Source organism: Drosophila innubila, chromosome X (assembly GCF_004354385.1).
Source record: "Drosophila innubila isolate TH190305 chromosome X, UK_Dinn_1.0, whole genome shotgun sequence".
NCBI lineage: Eukaryota > Metazoa > Arthropoda > Insecta > Diptera > Drosophilidae > Drosophila > Drosophila innubila.
In genome coordinates, this window is record NC_047626.1 from 3,938,166 (window position 1) to 3,960,214 (window position 22,049).

Below are 22,049 nucleotides of genomic sequence, written 5' to 3' on the forward strand. Positions count from 1 at the left end.
GCGCAGCACTGTTGATTGGTGATTGGTGTTTTGCAACACTGGCAGCACAACACTAACATTTGCCAGATACGCCGGCAATTAAATTAATATTATTATCGCATAGCGATGAACAAACAATACCAACGATTTTAATTAGTTTTTATTTTGTTTGCTGCATTTGAACTGATTAATTGGAGTATATAGAGTGCAGAGATGGCGCTGCCTTCGATCTCAACTTTGGTGGGCGTGGCATTTGTGGCGTACATTGTGCATTCGATTTATCAGATGTCGCAGATCTTCACGACCCTGCAGTGCAGCGATTCCCCATGCTATCGCTCCTTCCTCGCCGAGCAGCCGCGCTTGCAATTGGCGCTGTTCAGTTCGCTCAGCAGGAATCCAATTGGAAGCGAGGTCCAGGATTTGTACAAGGAGAAACGCTTTGATTATGGCAAGGCATTTGAGCAGGACTTTGGCTTGGATGTGCCGCTCAAGACGCGACGCAACGGCACCCTGTATCTGCATGTGGTGCTGGCACTGGAGGGGGAACCTTTGGAGTGGCGCACACTCCGCCGTGATGGTCCCACTGTAGTCCATACACTCAATCTCTGTGATTATATGGTGCCCAAAGCGGAGGCATTTAATCTCCTAGGAGAGACGGAGCAGACAGCCTCTAAATTGGCCAATAAGAAGCAGTCTGCTCCAACTGGACAACAACCCAGCACGCATATACGCTCCCATATCTATGTCACTCTCCTCACGGATCTCTTCTCGCTCTCCCAGGCGGATGTGCCGCCAGAGATGGCGCCACTCATTCGCGTCAATCGCATGCAGCAGATACTGCCGATACTCCAGACGGACACCTTTAATACGCGCCTCAAGGATCTGGTGCCAGTGACCAAGAATACCACCGAGTTTACATTCCGTTTCCATTACAATCCCGTCGGAGTTGGCAAGCTGCGTCTCCAGCTGCTCATGGAACACGCCACGCAGGCGCTGCTCCTCATCGGATTCGCCACCAAGGACATCGACGAGGTCAAGGGCATCTTTTCCGACACGAATGTCTATCTGCTCTGCGGCACCATCTTCATATCCAGCGTCCATGTGAGTAATCCACTCAATATTCCAAATTTCCTATTTTTAAATAATCCTGCAGGCATTTGATCTGTAACCGTAATCGTTAACCGGTTTATACCGATTCAAATTGCTAACCTTTACTGAAACCCTAACCAAAACAAAACTTTTTAATTATACCGAAACCGAAATAACCGTTTAGTTACCTATTAATCAAACTAAATATTCAAATATTACGTTACGGTGTAATTATCATTATTCAAACCAATTTGAATTTTATATTTTAATATTTTCTTTATTAAATAGAATTCTTTCGGAACTAAAAAACGTTTTTCTTTCTATATTTTAAGGCTTTTTAACATTTCAAAAAAAAAATATAATGTAAAACGGTTAAAATCGTTTTCAAACAAATTTGGACTTAAAGTTTGAATGTTAATGTTATAAAATCGGTTTTTTTCTAAATCCATTACGTTAATTTTAGGTGGGGGTGTAATATATAGTAAAAAATACTAATTCTTTGAGTTTGGTTAAGATAACTTAAGAAACAAAAAAGATTTTCATACCAAAGGCTAATTTGAACCGGATTGTTTTTATGGCAGCTATATGATATAGTAATCCGATTTTGACCAAATTTGGTAAGAATGTAAAATATAGTTAGAAATCAACAATCTGTAACTTTGGTTGAGATAACTCTAAAAATAATTCAGATTTTGACCCACTTGCAATTCGAATTTCGCAAAACGTCATCTTATGGCACGATAAAATTGTCTCATCTATGTTGTGTGAAAATTTCAGCCTCCTACGTCTTATGGTTTGGGCTGTGCAATCGGTCAGTTAGTATGTCAGGTCAAAGAGTTTTATATATATACAGATTTACTTAAGTTACGAACTAAAAAATGATGTTGAGATCAATTGAGTGATGAATTCCTTGTATCTTTTATTAATGTGTCTTTTATCTGCTTCCAATTGCAGATGCTCTTTGATTTCCTGAGCTTCAAGAACGATGTGTCCTTCTGGATGAAGAAGAAGTCGTACGAGGGTCTCTCGACCCGCACAATTCTGTGGCGTGCATTCTCGCAGTTCATCATCTTTCTGTATCTGCTGGACGAGGACACATCCTACCTGGTGCTGATACCCGTCGGTCTTGGCACTCTCATCGAGGTCTGGAAGTGCAAAAAGATTCTGCGCTTGGAGTTGAGTTTCAGCGGGTTTATTCGACGCAAACTGGAGCAGGTGGATCAGCGGAATGGAGCGAGCACAAGTGGAGCAGCAGCTGGAGAGTTGGCCGAGCAGCAGACACAGCAATATGATCGCGAGGGAATGCGTTATCTGAGTTATTTGCTGTATCCTTTGTGTCTGGGTGGAGCCATCTATTCGCTGCTGTATCAGCCGCATCGTTCCTGGTATTCCTGGACACTCAACTCGCTGGTGAATGGCGTCTACGCCTTTGGCTTCCTCTTTATGCTGCCGCAGCTCTTTGTCAATTATAAGCTGAAATCTGTGGCGGCTTTGCCATGGCGTGCTTTCATGTACAAGGCATTTAATACATTCATTGATGACTTCTTTGCCTTTATCATCACCATGCCGACGGCTCATCGTGTCGCCTGTCTGCGTGATGACATTGTCTTTGTCATCTATCTGTATCAACGTTGGCTCTATCCGGTGGATCAAACACGCCTCGATACGGGCGTCAGCATTGATGAGACGCCAACAGCGGAAGCTGCAACCACAGCACGCAAGAAGCGGGATTAGAGGATTGGCAACTGGAGTAGAAGACTCAGCCAACAATTGCTTAGAGAGAGACTCACATATTCCGTCGATTTGTTTAGCTTTTAGTCTCCAGCATAATAGACTGTAATCCTCTGTAATTCCCCAATTAATTGTAATTGTTTATTGTACGTGTAGCAAATGCAAGAATAATTTCCTCAATTCACAACCCTCTTTTTTATTCTGGTGGGATTCCCCTCTTTCCCTTTGAGTTTCAAGTTAAGTTCCGAGTAAACTGTTGTAAGTGTTAATTTAATTAACCTTTGACACAGCTTAAATTGCTTACAGCTCACAGTGGAACTTGGCTTATGAAGAACGTATTTTCACATTGCTTAGACATTTTCTGCAGATTTTTAACTCTCAATAACATAACCCTCAAACTTGGAAAAATATCATTCAAATTTATGGGTTTATTTATATAAGTCTTATACGATATTTAAAAAATTCTTTATATCTCATCCATAGTCAATTGACGTGTCTCTTTAGAAAAGCAATTCTCGACTGTTCCAATTTCCTTATTCGCTTTTTAACATATGGCATACATTTTGGCAATATATTCCCCAATAATTTAACTTTATTCCATTGCTTATATGATCCGGTTTTCACTTTTAAAAGTATTTTCTAGAATGTTAATTTTCACGTTTTTAAGTTTTTAAAGATTTATCGTTTTTCACTTTAAATATCACTATTAAAATTTAATTTAATCAGCAAAATTTTGCCATAAGGAAATTAGAACAGGCTATAGATATCCTCTTCCAAAAAATCTGGAAATTAATTACAGAACCTTATTGAGTGAACACTTTAAATTTGTAACATGGTTGCAAATTTGACACTTGAAAAAGTTAGGAGAATATAGATCTCAAATTCTAAGAAGATTCCCACAAAGTTACTATACTATGTAATTACCAGGGATCGCAAACCAAAGCTATATTAATTATTAAATTAATTTTAACTTTTATTATTGATGAAAAAAAGAGTATTTTTTTTTTTGAAAACTATTTAAAAATCATACTATAGCTTTAAGTTTTAAAATGTATTATACAATTTTTAAATTTTTTCAAATTTTGAAAATAAATTATATAAAAAACTACTTATTTTTTTATTTTTTTAGGATAATACAAATTTAAAATAAAAGTTATATTATGATTCTTAAATAAAAATTTTGATTTATTTATTTCAAATGATTTTTTTGTGATAAAATTAAAACTTAATTGAATAACTCTTTTTTATTAAGAGAATAATTTGTATCTCAATTCCTTTAATAAAAATACAAAACTAAAATTATTAAGGTTAATGAGAAAACCCACAAAATAAATAAAATTTTCAATTTGAATTAAATAAAAAGAAACTTAATTTACAGATGTGGTTCCTCCTAATTACAACAACTAAGGACTTAATTAGCATTTGTTGAAATTTTTGTTTAGCTACTTATTTTAAGACCCTGTACCTTAAAATCACAAAGAATCTTTTAAGTTTGGCTTAAATTGTTACTTGCATAACTTACCATTTTATTTATTATCCAAACGTAATGGAATTTTTAGGACAAATCCGTAATATAATTATATATCATATGTGCCAAGATTCTAGCTTTAAAATTGATTATTTTTTCCATTACCAAGCTTCCATTCTAGACGCCGAATCGTAATAAGTTGGAATATCAATTTGGAAGCAATTAAAATCCATTCAAAGTTATCTATTTATATGATAATTTTTATTTTAGCAGCTGAAGCTGTTTTCATGTTTTTGTGGTTGGCAAAAAAATTATATAATTATGTATATATAGCATTAGGAGCTTATAAACTAAACTGCCGAAGGAAATAGAGTTTGCCGTGGAACAGAATCCCAGCTGAAGGGGGAGGAGAAGGAGATGGAGGTGTAGACGGATCAGGAGTCGGAACAGTAGGATTAACCATTGCGTATGCCTAATGCCTGCTCCAGTTCAGCGCGCTTCTGATTGACCTTGGTGAAGAAGTAACGGGAGACAGCCTCATGTGTCCAGGGCTGATAATAGAACTCGGCACGGCGCTCCTCCTCCGGATTGCCAACCACATCCGTCATTAGCTGCACAGGAAAGAAAGAGAGCAGAGATATTAATATAAAAGAGACAACAATAAAAATGCAATTACAGGAAAATAACTGAAACTTAAAATAAACTAAGGATTATTAGAGAAATTTAACTAGAAATAAATAAATAAATAGAAACATAATATAAATAATAGTGACTTGTGCCATAATTGATAAACTACTTAAACTAATCTAAGGATTATTAGAAAACATTAAATATAAATAAAGATTTAATTTTATAATTATAATTAACTAAGAATGCAAAAATGAAATTGTATAGTTAAAAAAATGATTTGTTAAACATAACATAACTAATTTAACATAATAAACTAATGTAAGGATTATCAAAGAACATGATTTAGAAATAAACATAAAATGTATAATTATAATTAACTAAGAATGCAAAAATGAAATTGTATAGTTAAAAAAATGATTTGTTAAACATAATAGAACTAATATAACATATCATAATAAATAAATAATAATATATATATAGATATTCTCAAGTACTTTAAGATCTCTGGTCTGACTGATGATCCAGCGATGTATAAACATTTGCGGATCCTTGGCAAAGCTGAGAAAGAATTCGCGATTGGTTTTCATTTGATTAATAGTATCCACCGTCTCGTGTATTTTCGTATCCAATCCTTGGATCTCCTGCTGACTGGCGGTGCTCATCAGGAAGCTATTCATTTGATTCTTCAGCGTGTCATCCACCTCCACATCGATGTCATAGCAGGCGGTTTGTTTATTCTCCGCACCGCTCTCAATAAAATGATTTATGACAATCGGATCTGGTGGATGCAGCAGAGGATTCAAACGTTGTGGTATCTCCGCAAATTTCATGCGTTGACAGCTAAAGATTTGCTCCAGATACTTATCGCAATTAATGTATTCCCGCTCATGGGCATCTTGTAGTTTGTGCGTCTTTATGTATTGCCACAGGGCGGAGATGATAACGGGTCGGGTTTGGGTGTGCACACCCAGCAATCTGGCCAAACGTGGATCCAGTTTGAACTGGAGTGGTTGGTAATCCAACAACAACAATATAGTGCAGCGCACATTGCGATCTCCGGGTCGCTTCACCTGGAAACCATCTGTTTCTTGGGTCGTATGTGTGCGATGCCATTCCACCAGATGATTATCCGGACCATACAGCTCCTTGTCCAGCTCAATGACCAGCGACTTGAAGAAGGATGAAAACTTGCGTTTGATCTTGGTATTGGGATCACCCTTGCCATCTTCCAACAATCTGCCCTCGACCCGCAGCTCCCAGGAGGCAACGGCGCCCTCATCGCCCTCATTGCTGGGCTCCTTGCTCGGATAGAATGTATTCGAAATAAAGATGCGCAACTTGCGCTTCTGTTTCATGGGACGCTTCAGTGCCTCTTGAATATCCAGACGTTTCCTCATTATGGTCGCATCCAGCTTACGCTCAAAGGTCAACAGATCCATGTACGCCTGCGATTCCGGCACCAAATCTCGCACCTTTTGTGGCAGTATCTTATCCGCCAGCTTCTTCTTCTTCTTGGCGCCGGGCACAAATTCACCCGCCTTATTTTGAGCGCTGTTAATGCTGCGCGATTCCGCTGAGCGTTTGCTGCCAGCGCCGCCGCCGGCAGAGCCGCTGCCGCGCAGTCCGCTGGGAAAGCTGGGCTGCGACGCGCGCTGCAGCAGCGAGGGACCGGGACCAACGGGCGCGGCAGCGCTGCCGGGCACTGGCTGCGTTGTATTGGGATGAAGTGGGAAGCCGCGAGGCTATAAAAACAACAAACAAACACAAATTACAAATGACAATTCAATAATTACCAGTGTTGGGCAACTTACCGGGAAACTGCTGCCGGTTCCTGGCGGATAGGGACGCATGCCGGGGGTTTGAGGGGGCGGCGGCTGATAGCGCGACTGCACCGGCGCTTGGCCAGGCGCAAAGCGTTGCGACATATTCACCTCCGTATGTATTAGCGAGTTGGCCTGCAGTTTGCCGACAATTCTTTAACAAAATTACAAGTTTTTTAATTACAACAACGCTGCGTCACAAAAAAAAGAAAAGCAGCGAAGAACGTCTCTGTAAAATGGCGTCGCACTTTGTTAGGGTTGTAACTAGAGTTGTAGCGACTCGCTCAGCTTAGGTTCAATTGAACTATTAACCAAAGTGAGCCAAAGTACGGTGTGGCAGCGCTTGGTTCAAATGGTTCATTTCCATTTACAGATCTATTTGTTAATTTTTTTTATGTCATTTCTCTAATTTTAATTTTTAAATTGCATATTGAAAATGTTTGCAGAATCCTCTTTAGCACTTAATTTCGAATTTGTAATAAATAATTAATAAAGAGTTTCCCTTATGCATGCATCGAATGTTGGATAATTTGACTGTTTGAATCACTACAGAATTTTCTACTTTTAAAATTGTTTATTTTTTTGTTTTAATTGTAATTTTTAATTAAACGATATTTTTCATATTTTTTTTTTATTAACTTTTCTTAGTTGGCACTTATTTAATAAATAAGTATATTTTAAAACAAAACGAGCAGTGACAAGCCCGCAACACTCATTAAAATATAACGTTTATTTTATCTAATTTTTAGAGGAAAATTAGCTGTTTCTGGCTGGAAATCCTTATTTTTTGTATACTTTTTCATTGCTTGAGAAGAAATACTAATACCCCATTATAGCGCAATATATATTAAAGATTAACATATTGCAAATTTTCTAGCAGTTAAACTTTGAATGTAGTCAAAACTGCTAGAAAAAAGCCAACACTGGTTGCATGAACCAAATAGTTCCAAAACGGAGTCTGTTAAGTTCGCTAACATTTTAACATTGCCTTAACAGCTGCTGGTATGTGCGCATTTTTCGACTGCCAGCCAGACGGTCACACTGAACGTGACAGGCAGCTATCGGCAGTCACACACTTATCGATAAAGCATTTACTTCACTTTGTAGTGTTTTTCATTTGACAGCGTAATTTAACATTTTTGAGTTTCGAAAAAGAGTTAAAGACAATCACAATGGATGAGGAATGGTGGCAATGCAATTTGCGTGAACTGGAGACGGTAAACAAGCGCGAGGAGACACTCAGCAACATGTATGCAAATATCAACAAACAATCGGCGCTGCCGATAAATCGTCAGGTCATCGAGTTGTTGTTGCGCGCGCCGAATTTGTATGAATGTGCCAGGATTGTGAAAGGGGAGAAGGAGCAGGAGCAGGAGCAGGTGGTAAATCTGGCCATTGATGTGCTGCGCAGCTGCCTGCAACAGTTGGAACTGGACATACAGGATGCCAAATTGCCAGAGTTGCTAAGTTTGCCACTAACTCATTCCAATCCCGCCGTGCGTTCGCTAGTGCTCGGCAATCTGCTGAAGCAGCTGCGTTCGCAGCGTGAACCAAAGCCGCTGCCCAGCACTGAACTGCTCTTGTATGTGCTGGACGAACTGCAGCAGCCGGAGACGCAGTCCAGTGTCATTGCCATTGATATACTGAATCTAGAGCTGACTAATTGGTTGACCGACTCCGGCGTACAGTCGAAGCTGCTGCAGCTGCTGCAGCGGGATGAGATGGTCTGCTGTCGCGTCTATGAGCTGGCCGTAATGCTGGCCAAGCACAGTGCTGCCAGCTTGAGTTCCGTTGAATTCATTTTGGATGCAGCACTCAGTGAACTGGACAACGATGATGTCCTGCTCATGTCCAGTGTCATGGAGATTCTGGTGCCGCTGGCCGAGCAGAATCATGGACTTAGCTACATGGAGCGTCGTCGTGTCCTGGACATCATCAGCAGTCGTGTGGAACGCATCGATGAGAATCCTTTGGATGCTTTGATCCTGCCCAGCATCATGAAGTTCTTTGGCAAGATTGCTGCAGTGCAGCCGCAAAAGATCATTGCGGGTTATCCACAAATGTTGGCTTGCCTCTTCCAACTCTTGGAGTCTGGGGATGAGGCGATGCTGCCAACTGGCCTGGACACGCTGGCCAATCTCACAAGCACTGTGCAGGGCAAGCTGCTCATGCATCAACACTTTCAGTCCGCCATGGAGCAACTGCTGCGCAAATATTCGACTCATCTCAAGAATCTGTCGCCTCCACTTAAGATTCGTCTGCTCAACTCGCTGGACGTCATCTACACGCTGGAAGGGATGCCCAGCAGTGAGCTCAAGTGAGAATTACCTTCTTTTACACTTGCAAAAGGGAACTTATATATATAGAGAGTATAGATAATTTAGATTAGGAAGATCAGCAAAGTGCATATAGCCATGTCCGTCTGTTTCCATGTCAACTACTTAGTCTCCAATTCTTGAATTTATCTTTATAAAACTTGGCATAGATCCGTTTTATGACCTATGGGAATACATATATCATGTAGCTACCATAGGAACTATCGGTCCTAAATCCACATTTAGTATGAAAAACTTATTTTGTTCTTGAGATATCTCTACCAAACTTGAAGATTATATATTTACTATTGTCCTATACATCCTATCCAAATTTTATTAAGATCGGATCGGTATATCATATAGCTACCATAGAAATGATCGAAAAAATATCATCCTTTGGTATAAAACTTTTTCGTCTGTTTTATATGTCAATTAGTGTCCAAGTCTTAAATTTATCTAGATAAAACTTAACATACATCCGACTTATGACTTATAACAAAACATATGTCGATCAGATACGGGATCGGGTACCTTTATCATGTAGCTGCCATAGGAACGATCGGTCCTAAATCCACCTTTAGTATGAAAAACTTTTTTTGTTCTTGAGATATCTCAACCAAAAATGCAGATTGAATATTTACTATCGTCCTATACATTCTTACCAAATATTGTTCAAATCAGATCACTATATCATACAGCTGCCATAGGAACAATCGATCCAATATCAACCTTTAGTATGAAAAACATTTCATATTCATAAGATTTCTTAATCCAAATTGCAGAGAGTATATTTACTTTTCTCTCATTCATTCTGATCAAATTTTGTTCAAATCGGATCACTATATCATATAGCTGCCATAGGAACGATCGGCTTAAAATCAACCTCTAGTATGAGATATTTGTTGTCCTTTGAGATATCTTAACCAAACTCGCAGATTGTCTACTTACTATTGTCCCATACATCTTTAACAATTTTTTTTTAAATCGGATTACTTTGTCATATAGCTGTCATAGGAATGAATGATCGCTCAAAAATCAACTTTTAGTAAAAAAAAACTTTTATTTCTTCTTGAGATATCTCAATCAAACTTGCAGATTTTCAATTTACTCTTGTCTCGATTATTCTAACCAATTTTTTTTTTTAAATCGGATCATTTTGTCATATAGTTGTCATAGGAATGATCGCTCAAAAATCAACCTTAAGTCTTTTATAATTTCTCAACTAATCTCGCAGAACATACATTTGATACAGTCTTATACACCCCGAACAAATTTAATTAAAGTGATACCCATATATCATATAGCTGTCATAGGAACAATCTTTCGAAACCCAATCTTTAAGAAGAAGAAGAAATTTATCGTTATTTCTCGAGATATCTTAACAAAACTTGCTGACAATAAATTTGCTATTGTCTTTTACATACTGAACAAATTTAGTTGAAATTGGATGACTATATCATATAGAAACGATCAGTTTAAAATTAAATTCAGGGCAATGCAAGTGTATCAAATCTTTCTTCTATCTTTCTTTCTTTCTTTCTCGTTTCTGTTTAAGCTATCACTAAATAAGGTTTATATTTCAGCACTATATTGTTGGGCCCATATATCATATAGCTGTCATAGGAACAATCTTTCGAAACCCAATCTTTAAGAAGAAATTTATCGTTGTTTCTCGAGATATCTTAACAAAATTTGCAGACTATAAATTTGCTATTGTCTTTTACATACTGATCAAATTTAGTTGAAATTGGATGACTATATCATATAGAAACGATCAATTTAAAATTAAATTCAGGGCAATGCAAGTGTATCAAATCTTTCTTCTTTCTTTCTTTCTTTCCCGTTTCTGTTTAAGCTATCACTAAATGTGTTTTATTTTCCAGCACTATTTTGTTGGGCTGGTATGAATGCTTCGCTGGTGGACGACAGGTGAATCACATCATGGAGCTGCTGCACACACCCTTTCCCGATCTGCAGCTGGCCGCCTTGGGATTGCTGAAGACCCTCTGTCAGTATCCGTGGGGCATTACGGCCGTGCAACAGACGGCAGGTGCCATTGAGTTTCTGTTGTCGCGTCAGCAGGATTTGGACAAGGATGTCAAGTATCTCAAGTGGCAGATAATGCAGCTGTTGTCCGTGAGCAGCGAGTTTACGCCCACGGAAATTGTACGCTTTACGGCGTATGTGAATGAGGGGCCGCTTTATCAGCAGACTGTCGTGAATATTGCCACCGAGGGGCAGGGAAGTCAGTAGCATTACGTTGATTGTGTCAAGTTGTTGCAACCAAAGCCGCCATCATAATAATTTAATAATAATAATTTTTTTTGAGGTTATGCTGTAAATGTAACGTTAGTTGATCTGCTAGAATTGAGGTTAGTTTTCATGCAAAAAATAAATGTTATTTGTTTGCAGTTGCTGCAACTGCCGCAATATAATCAGAAATCTGTATTTACATGCGAATGTACATATACATATACATATATATATATTAATATATAGTTATACCATCTATATAGAATTACAATAAAATTAACTACACATTTAGATCACATTACAGTCGCGTCTCCTCCAATGTCCTCCTGCTGTCCACATTCTACAGATAACTCATGTGTCGATTGGACATACGCTGTGGTTTGCGTCCCGAACCACCACCGGCTGTACCAGCGGTACCACCCAAGTGACCCAGACTGACACTCAGTCCCGACTCGTAGCCGGTGTTCGTCTGCGATCGTGTCTCGTTGTTGCCGAGTGAGCAGCTCGGCAATGTGTGGCAATAACGACGCAGTTGCTGCTTAAATGCGGCCGTTGTCAGCGTGTAGAGCACCGGATTGAGGGCCGAGTTCACCGGCAGTACCAGCACCGCCAGCCAGGCGTATAAGTTGGGTGAAATAACACAGCCTGAAAGAGTAAGGCAAGAGTTACTAAAGAGAGTGAGCTAGAGAGATAACTGGTATCTCAAACGAATTCCGAACATTTTGTATGAAATTTCAAGAACAAAGAATACAACTTTATCAAACCAAAATATGGATGAAAAAAAGGAAAAAGGAATTTCAACTGCTTAAAATATTCAGAGTATAAAAATTAGGAAAAAACTAGATGGATAAAAAAATCTAAGACTGCTGAAAATTTAAAAAAAATATTCTGCTCACTTGACGCCCTCGCAGAGCGCTGTATTACATTTTCGACTACTTGTTTCAATGGTATATGATATAGCAATATGATATAGTAAACCGAATTGAACTGGAAAGGAGGTATAAAACAAACTTAAATGCATATTCTGTCAGTTTGCTTACGATATCTCATAAAACAAAAAGTTTTTCATACTAAAACTTAATTTTTGACCGATCGGTCCTATGGCAGCTATATGATAAAGGGGTCCGATTTGAACCAACTTTGGTAAGGATATATAAAACCAAGTTATATACATATTGTATGAGTTTGGGTTTGATATCTCAAAAAACAAAAAAGTTTTTCATAATAAGACTTGATTTTTCTCCCGATCGGTCCTATGACAGCTATATGATATAGGGGTCCGATTTGAACCAACTTTGGTAAGGATATATAAAAACCAAGTAAAATACATTTTGTATCAGTTTGTTTACGATATCTCATAAAACAAAAAAGTTTTTCATACAAAGACTTGATTTTCGCCCGATCGGTCCTATGACAGCTATATGATATAGTGATCCGATTTGAACCAACTTCGGTAAAGATGTATAAGACTAACTTAAATGCATATTCTATAAGTTTGGTGATGATATCTCATAAGACAAAGTTTTTCATAATAAAGCTTGATTTTCTACCGATTGTTCCTATGGGCACTATATGATATAGTGGTCCGATCGAAAAAAGAAACAAGCTTGATCTCCCTGCAATATAGAGGAACCTACATACCAAGTTTGGTGTCACTAGCTTTTAAATTGTTCTTATAATTTGAATATAAAATTTTTTATGTCGATTTTTAGGCGGTAATATAGGTTATTTCTGTATTCTGTATTGTTATCGGTTACGCAAAATCTTTGTACTATACTATATAACGGTTTCGTAATGGTTACCGGTCTTTTTTTTTTTTTTTGCATGTTTCGGTTTCAAAAAACCGGTCTAAGTTCGGTTAAAAATAAAAAAATTGTTGTGAAAGAAACGTTAATATATAAACAAAAATGTTTTGATTTCAAAAAAGTTCTATCTTATAGGATCGATATTTAAGCTAAAAATCGAAAACAATGACTTCACCTTAACAACATAAATGAAATTAATGTATTATTATTACACCGAAACTAACCGACATGCATCAATCGGTTTCTAATCGGTTATTTCGGTTCAATTAATTTTGGTTTTTCGATTTTGGTATAATATGGTATATGGTTATTAGCTTCAATCGGTTAATACCGGTTAATGGTTACGTTTTCTATTACGCTTTTAATCCCTGGCCAAAATAATAAATATTTTATGAACCATCGCGCGATTTTGTCTTTTTCTAATTTTTGCATTTGCAAGTTTTGGCATTCTTAGTATTATTTTTCGAATTGAGATAACATACCTGACAGAGCGGCAATTTTGACCACAATGATGGGCAACCAACAAGCGCAGTCCGTGGTTACAATGATGGCAAAACTGTTGGCAACAATTGATTGTGGAACGTATTTAGCATATGCGGATGGCACTGTGGATATTTATGAACTCACCGTGTTGCAACAACATTCTCACGTCCGCTGTGTGTGCTACGCATGCCACCGCCAGAGTCGCGTATCGCTTGCAACATTCGCACATAGGAGAAGAGTATGAAGATCAGCGACATCGTGTTAATGCAGATGAACAACAATGCCGAATACTCCCAGCCCTGAGAAAAATAGGATAGTTAAATATAAACAAAGTTATGTTCTCTGCTAAAGACTTTTCTATATTCTTAAATTTTGATATATTTTAAACGCTGTACCAAAGATATGTTTAAGAACAGTGCAGATTATTCCCAATCCTAAAGAAAATAAACATAGTTGTTTTTTCTGCTAATAGCTTTTTCTTTCAATTTTCTATTATTATTTTCTATTCATACACATTTTATTTTATTATCTTTCTTCGGCATTCTTTGAATATTGTTTTTTTAAATATTTTATTCTGTCCTATATTTTTTATGCAACTTTTTAGTTACTGTTATTGTTTAGCTCTTATATTTTGTATTAATTGTCTGTCCTTTTCATTACGTTTCATTCAAATTAAATTTCTTAATTTTTCTTATTTTTCTTTTTTTTAAGTTTATTATTTTTTCATTTTATACCTATTGAAACATTTTATTTTATTATTTTTTTCAGCATTTTTTGCATATTTTTTAAAATCTTTTCTGCTAATCGTTTTTTCTTACAATTTTTCTATTATTATTTTCTATTTATACACATTTTATTTTATTATTTTTCTTCGGCATTCTTTGAATATTGTGTTTACATTTTTTATTCTGTCATATATTTTATATGCAACTTTTTACTTTCTGTTTTCATTTAGTTCTCATGTTTTAATATGATTCTATCTTCTTTGTATTAATTGTCTGTCCTTTCCTTTTCGTTTTATTTAAATTTAATTTCTTTACATTTTTTAGTTTTTCTTTTTTTTTTTTAGTTTATTTCTTTTCATTTTATCCCTATTTAAACAATTAAGATTTTTTGAGCCCCAATTTACTTTTCTCCTTTTTGTATATAACATATTTTCTTCTTTCCTTACCTTCGTCTGTTTAATTTACCGTTTTCTACTAATTTAACTTATATTTAGTATTTCTTCTGATTGCATTTGATTTTTTGAAATCTATTATTTATTTAATGTTTTTTATCTTTTAATTTCTTCTCAAAAAAAATGCCTTTTTTTTCTTTCATCTTTTATAAACCCATATTTCACATAATCTTGCGGGGTTTCTTTTCACTTGTCATTCTTACTCACTTTTCTTTTCCTCTTCTCTTTTGCTTACCTTCGCATATGGATCGTGTATGTGGAGTGAGAGACAGACACCGTTATTCCCATAGAAATGGGCTCCAAAGTAATTATTGGGCATTAAAGGTGCCGCAGCCAGGGCAAAACTCATGCCCCAAACGAGCAACAGTCGCAATACAATTCTGTAAAAGACAATATACGCACTTATACAACACTGGTGAGCGAACAAATAAAGTGGGGTTAGGTAAAGTAAGGTTAGGTACAGCTGTTATAGGTTAGGTTAAAAAAGTTAGTTAACGTTAAATAAATATAACAACTGGAATATAGGCTAAAACTGATTAATACAATAAAGTGTTATTTAATAATAAGCAGCACTTTTTAAAAATTATTAATATCAACTTTATAGTAGTTTTTTTTTAAGATTATAAGAAAAGTTTGCAAAATTCAGAAATAAAGAGGTGTTTAAAATGATTTTTAAATTAATAAGTTATTATATCCGCTTAATACTTTAGAACTTCTCTTGTTATTCAGTTTTAAAAGCTTACCTAAATTTCTCAGTATCACGTGGCTTAAGAGGTCGTGTAACGGACATGAGACGATCCCAGGTGACCAGAGTGAGGAGAAGTGTCGACGACTGACAGCTGAATGTGCTCAGAAAACCTGGAAATATGTGAAGTTAAAATACGAATTTAGTACACTGAAAAAGATCGATTTCTAAAAAGAAAAATATTCGTTTGAAGCAAGGCTGCAAACCGGTTCTGAGCCGAACCTAGTAAAACCGGTTTGGTTCGGGCTTTTAAGCAGCCTGAACCGGATCATGAACCGAACCCTTCAAATTATTTACTTTGCGAACCCGAACCTAAGCCGGACCGCTTTCTTAAATAAAAGGTTCGGTTCGAAAAAAAAATTATTACAAAAATTTTATGGTGTTTCAATACTACGCAATTATTTGAGACTTCGGATTAAAACAAGTCATATTTAAATCTTCAAATAAATTTAAATTATAATCAAAATTTGATTTCTTAAAAAAAAAAATTTATTAGTTCAAGATGTAGAGAAAAATTCATAAAAATACAAATATTTTTTTTGTATGAAATTGAACCAAGGTTCGAACCCAAACCTTGGGTTCAGGGGGTATATAAACCAATTCGCGAACCGAATCGATGTCTTGCTTTATGGCTCGAGCCGCCGAACTGAACCTTTAACAAAATTTTGGAGGTTTACAGCCTTGGTTTGAAGTGTATTATTTTTTAATTTGTCTTATACTTAAAAAAGAATCTAAATTAAACAATATAAATAAATAAAAAAAACAATGCGTCGTAAGTGGATAAAAGAAATAAAAGAAAATCTTAATTGATAAAATAATTTTAATTTAAAGAAATTAAATAAAAAAGTGTCGTCTAAAAAATCCATTGTAAATTGTTAAAAAGAAGTTAACAAATTGTTTAATAGTCTTTATTTTAAAAACAGCATTTTGAAAACGAATATTTTTGATTTTAGAAACCACTCATTTTTTTTTTCAGTGTAGAATTGTACGGTGAACACGAACCAGCAAAGGCGCAGAGACTGCTGTGACGCCAGGATTCCTCATGCCGTATGTATTGTCCTCGAAAGTTGATGTCCGCACAGGCGATAAGCGTCAGGTAGATGCCCATGAGAAAGTCACTGGCCGCCAGGTGGCGCAAGTACAACGAATGCTCCACATTGCTGCGCGATTTGTAGAAATAGCGACCCAAAAGGACGAGCAAATTGCCCACAACGGCAATGGAGGCCATAACCCAAACGCTGCAGAGAAAATAAGAGGCAAATATGTGTGAGAGAGAGAGAGAGAGAGAGTGATAGGCTGAGAGAGTGGGGGAAAGAGAGATTCCAGTGAGAGTCGGAAATCATTGTCTATGCACATGGAATATCAATTGGCATAAATTTGGGCAATTAAAGCAAATTTTAGTTCCCTCCTCTCTACAAAACAGTCTCTACCCTCTCTTTCTCCTAATAAACAGTTCCCTTTGCTATCCTTTCTCCCCGCTCTGCTCTTCCCTTTCATATGGCATTGGCCAATTAGGTGCAAACAAAGCGAAGCCTTTGTGCCAAGTGTGTGTGCGAGTGTGTGTGCAAGTGTGTGTTGTGTGTGCGTGTGTGGCATACAATTGTCAATTGCCTGCTTGCCTCATTACTGCAGAATTATGATTCGGTTGCCAGGACACGACATCGTGCCACAATTGTCGATGCTTTTTGTTAGACCCTGTACCTAAAAAGTGTGTCTGTAGGAACAACTAGAACTCGAAGACTATAAGAGCTAGAGCCATCTAGCTTTCCAATACGAATATCGAATAATAATATATAAAAATCGAGCCTGACGATGGCGAGCAAAACGAGCAGGGGGCGCAGGAGCTAACATAATAAATAGAAAAATAAAATAAGGACATAAAATAAGGAAAATAAAATATGTTAAAAAAAAAAATTTGCATCCAAAAATTGTAATTTTATTATGAAAAAATAAATTAAAAACAAAAATAAGAAAAACGCAAAACTATAAATATATAATTAAGAATCAAATTTTCCAATTTTTGTACTCCAAAGGTTTTTTGTAGGTAGAATTTCTTAATTTATCATCTAAAAAAGAAAATCAAATTATCCAATTTTTGTACTCCGAGCGTTTTTTTAGTTAAAATTTCCTAATTTATCATTGCTTTTTTAAACTTTCTTATGTTGGTTTCTTACATTTTTACTTTGTTTTTTTTTTTTTTTTTGTATTTGAAATTGAAATTGATAACAAATTATTTGGAGTTCTTATGAGGTACCATTTTAAATCACCTTTAAATCGATAAAAAATAAATTATATAGTCAATTATAAAGTTAGAGTTTTAGATTTTAGCTCTTATAGTAAATACAATGAATGATAATAAACTGTAAAGTTTTTCTAGAAAAAAATTAAATGCAGTATCGCACCAATGAAAGAAGAAAAGAACACTCTACAAAATTTGCAACTTTCACTATTAGTTTTTACATCAATACAGGGTCTCTCACAGTCGGGCTCTTCTTCAGTGTAGGCTTTTCTACTAGTTATTTCAACTTCGCTCTACTTATGATGATTGTCCAGTCCGAAGTGTATATGTGTTTGTGTGTGTGTGTGAGCGAGAGGGAAAGTGTGAGTGTTTGAACTGTAATTTATGGGAACTTCAAGTGTGCTACAATCTATTAATTTGCTCTATGTGCACTTCCTTCTACTTACAAAATGTAAATATCAAAATAAACACGTACACGTTGTGAAGGTCGCAGGGCGAAATTTGAGTTTGAGTTAGGATAATGGAAAGTATGATTGTACTTATGGCACATTAACTTGAGCTTGAAGTTGCTTAAGAGCTACAAGTACTTTAGGCATGACATAAGCTTAAAGTGAGCTTTTTAAGCAGCTTTTTGTACTAATTATGTTGTTCGGCAATTTAGGGAAATTAAAAACTAAGAACCTTTTAATATCATTAAGCTTTCAGCTTGCCCCGAGCTTTTTAGGAAGCTTTATCTGGTAGTTGTTACAAATTAGCTTTTTAAAAAGCTTAATAAAATATGCCAATTTTACTAAACGATAACAGAATTGTTAAAAATTATTAACTTTCAATTTAAGTAAGCTTTTAGTATCCGCAGTTCCTTTAAATAAGATTTTACAATAATCTTTCATTGCTAACCGAGCTTTTTCAGGAGCTTTATAAGCTGTATATATTATTCGAAACAAAATCAGAAATTTATGTAGCATTTCTAATTTCGCAGACATTTAAATAAAAGTTTTTTAAATAATACTTCAAAAAATAAACTTTTAAGGGTTAAAATAAAGCTTACTTAAAAGTCAATTCTAATTTAATCTATCAACTTAATTAAAAAGTAAATTTGCGTTAGAATTCAGCTCTAAAAATATTTAAATCTGAAGTTCTGTTTGGTAGGTTTTTAAAACAAAAGTTTATAGTTTGAAAAAAGCTTTGTGAACTTTATTAGTGACCAAAACGATATAAGTGTATGAGCTTTGACTTCAAATTATTTTTTATGATAGAATTTTAAAGTGTTATACAACACTACTTTACTGTTTTAAAAAAAATATATATTTGAAAAACTTGAAAAACTTTCACATGCATTTTTAATGCATTTTTTTGACTATATATAAAGTCAAAAAATTAGTTGGGTCTGTCAAAAATATACTTAAACACCATAAGCATGTTTTTTACAGTTGATTGGAAAACTGTTCTAAACTTCACAGCTGCCTCATTTTGGGGCATAAGCGGAAGAGCTTAAATATCAGCAGTATTATGAGAAAACTTAGATTAAGAGAGGTAAAGAAGGCTAATAAAAGCCAGGGGAAGTGAATGAAGGAGAAGAAAACGCCGGAAAAGCTGGAAAATTGAGGATAGAGTTCTGAGAACAAGGAGAAAGTATTTAATTTTTATGAAAACGTCAACTGCAATGAATACGAGTATGAGTTGAAGAATGCAGCAGAGGCAACTTGCCACATGCCACCACGATGGCGACGTGAAAGTATTTGCTGGCTTGTTGCCACACACGTGGCACACACACATGCCCACAGACACACACACACACACACAGATATTACACTTGCCTCATGTTTGCTTTGCGAATGAGTGTGCGAGTCTAGAGAATGAATATATGTACACTCAAAACATGGCTACAAACACTCAAACTCACATTAGGCACTCGCAGTTGGCAAGCCAAAGGAGTTGCAAGTTGCAAGCTGCCCGGCGGGGAAAAGAAGAAGCAGAAAGAAGCAGAAAGAAGAAGCTGCTAGCGGAACTGAAGCTCAGAAGAGCACGCAAAGCATGTAAATGTAAGCAAACAAACAAACAAACGGCTAGGGAAAACGTAATTTTCATTTTCATTTTCATTTTAATTTTCATGAAAATTCCATCCACTACAGAGGCAACAGGAGCTTGCCACTTGCAACGTGGCAGACAGTCAAGATAATCACTCAGTTCAGTTAGCTGATGACAAGTGTCTGCCTCACTCACTCACTGACGCCTTCTTGGCAAATAAGAATGCCAAATGGAAAAAGCGTTACCAAAACTCAAGGTGCAACTTATGCCACAAGCGAATGCAACACTCGCCACTTGAGCGGTTGGCGCCCAACGTAGGGAAAGCTGAAGACAGCAGCTTATGACTATAAAAGATACAATTCAAAATATGAAATTTGAATGCAGAATGAATTGAAAGACCAAAATGACATTCTACTTAAAAATCGGTTGAGTTTTGCAGATGTTATAGCAGTTTAAAGTTAATCACACTTTTAACCTAGCAACTTTACAAGTCACAAGTTTTATCCAATTTCACATGATTTTTTACAAGAAAATTAAAGGTCTCAGAACCAAGTTTAAAGTGTTGTTTTATACTAATAACGATATAAGGAGTTGATTAAAAGTGAAAACTTGAGATTTAAAATTTTGAATTTTCAAAATTTCAAAGGGGGGACCCTTACCATCGATTTCGAAATCAGGCGATGTTGGTCGAATATTATGAAATTTTCTAGTTGAACAAAATTTAAATGCAGAATGAATTTAGAGGCCAAGCCACGTCCAAAATGACATTCTGTTTTAAAATCGGTTAAGATTTGACAGAGTTAAGACAAATTGAAGCTAGTCTAACCTTTGACATAGCCACGTTAGAAGTCTACATTTTTGTATAATCTGACATGATTTTTTACAAAAAAATTAAAGGTCTCAGAATCGAATTTAAAGTCTTATTTTATACTAAATACGATACAAGGAGTTGATTAAAAGTGAAAACTTAAGATTTAAAATTTTCAATTTTCAAAATTTTAAAGGGGGGACCCTTAGCATCGAAATCAATATCTAGAAGAATCTAGAGAAAAATATTTATTTACCGAACTCAATAAAATCTAAATGCAGAACGAACTCCGAGACCGAAACATGATCAAAATGACATTCCGCTTGAAAATTGGTTGAGTTTTGATAAAGTTATGACATTTTGAAGTTGGTCAGATTTTTGATCTGACAACTTTACAAGTCAAAATTTTCGACCAATTCCGCATGATTTTTTACAAAAAAATGAAAGGTCTCAGAATCAAGTTTAAAGTGTTGTTTTATACTAATTACGATATAAGGAGTTGATTAAAAGTGAAAACTTGAGATTTAAAATTTTCAATTTTCAATATTCCAAAGGGGGGACCCTTAGCTTTAAACGAAGATCTGGAGAGAACATTTTTTTTTTCGAAAATAAATAAATGTTGAATGCAGAATGATTAATGAGGTCAAACCATTACCAAAATGATATTCCATTAAAAAAACGATTGGAAATTGACAAAGTTATGAATGTTTGAAGTTGGTCGAATCTCTAATCTAGCAACTTTACAGGTCAAAATTTTGAAACTATCTCTTTTTTACGTATGCATGTATTTTCTGGACATAAAACAAACTTAAATTGTAAGTTATTTTTAAACACCCAACAAAATAATATATATACATACAGAAAATAAAAAATAACTTTTAGAAAAATAGAACGAAATCGAAAACTAAAACGAAAAAATAAAAAGTATCTACAAGAAATTTCGCAAAATAAGATTAAATTTTATTTTTAAAACATTTTTTTTAATACTAAATCGAAGTGGGCTAAGGTCTCAAAGGGATTGACGAGCTATACATTTAAACAAAATCTGTTTACTGTCATACTCAAATCGTAAAAAAAAATAGTCAAAATTTTAAAATTTGCATAACTCTGAAAGTGGTCGGCATGCATTTTGAGTATCAGCATCAGAGTCCGGAGATTAACTCAGCCGTCGATTTGGATCTGGTTGTACGAAATCGCGGTGGTGGTGTACCATGTGTGAGTCGTAACGGTCTAATGATCGAGCCACCGTTAGCAGCCACAACGTCATCGGGAGCCACTGCACCACTGGGAAGCACTGATCATCAGCATCAGATGCGTCTTTTGGTGCTACGAGAGCGACTACGACGTGCCCTATACAACTAATTAATACTAATAATAATGCTGATGATAATGATAATGATGATGATGATGATGTGTTGGATGCCCAATGAAGTTCTACCTGCCTTATGGGGAGAATGCCGTCAGCAAATAGACCCAAAA

At 35.8% G+C, this 22,049-nt stretch overlaps 4 protein-coding genes across 4 annotated transcripts in view; 2 read left to right on the plus strand and 2 right to left on the minus strand.

Moving 5' to 3' along the window:
* Positions 1-38: 38 nt before the first annotated feature.
* LOC117793514 (cleft lip and palate transmembrane protein 1-like protein) lies at positions 39-2,986 on the plus strand. Its single transcript, XM_034633836.1, has 2 exons — positions 39-1,080; positions 2,023-2,986. Exons 1-2 carry the CDS (start codon positions 193-195, stop codon positions 2,800-2,802), a joined length of 1,668 nt encoding a protein of 555 aa, XP_034489727.1. The 5' UTR covers positions 39-192; the 3' UTR covers positions 2,803-2,986.
* Positions 2,987-4,606: 1,620 nt separating this feature from the next.
* LOC117793612 (brahma-associated protein of 60 kDa) lies at positions 4,607-6,976 on the minus strand. The gene is made up of 3 exons (XM_034633981.1): positions 6,709-6,976; positions 5,392-6,639; positions 4,607-4,878 (listed from the first exon to the last, which is right to left on the minus strand). The coding sequence occupies exons 1-3, from the start codon at positions 6,820-6,822 to the stop codon at positions 4,723-4,725; spliced, it is 1,518 nt and encodes a 505-aa protein (XP_034489872.1). The 5' UTR covers positions 6,823-6,976; the 3' UTR covers positions 4,607-4,722.
* A 778-nt stretch (positions 6,977-7,754) lies between these two features.
* LOC117793305 (26S proteasome non-ATPase regulatory subunit 5) lies at positions 7,755-11,467 on the plus strand. The gene is made up of 2 exons (XM_034633592.1): positions 7,755-9,034; positions 10,916-11,467. The coding sequence occupies exons 1-2, from the start codon at positions 7,890-7,892 to the stop codon at positions 11,283-11,285; spliced, it is 1,515 nt and encodes a 504-aa protein (XP_034489483.1). The 5' UTR covers positions 7,755-7,889; the 3' UTR covers positions 11,286-11,467.
* LOC117793304 (relaxin receptor 2) overlaps positions 11,351-22,049 on the minus strand; it is a 47,396-nt gene continuing 36,697 nt past the window's right edge. Inside the window, exons 13-18 of the mRNA XM_034633591.1 lie at positions 16,498-16,733; positions 15,494-15,608; positions 14,986-15,130; positions 13,718-13,872; positions 13,573-13,646; positions 11,351-11,930 (exon numbers count right to left, since the gene is read on the minus strand). Coding sequence (XP_034489482.1) covers positions 11,626-11,930; positions 13,573-13,646; positions 13,718-13,872; positions 14,986-15,130; positions 15,494-15,608; positions 16,498-16,733 — 1,030 coding nt within the window. The 3' untranslated portion in view covers positions 11,351-11,625. The remainder of the gene's footprint in view (positions 11,931-13,572; positions 13,647-13,717; positions 13,873-14,985; positions 15,131-15,493; positions 15,609-16,497; positions 16,734-22,049) is intronic.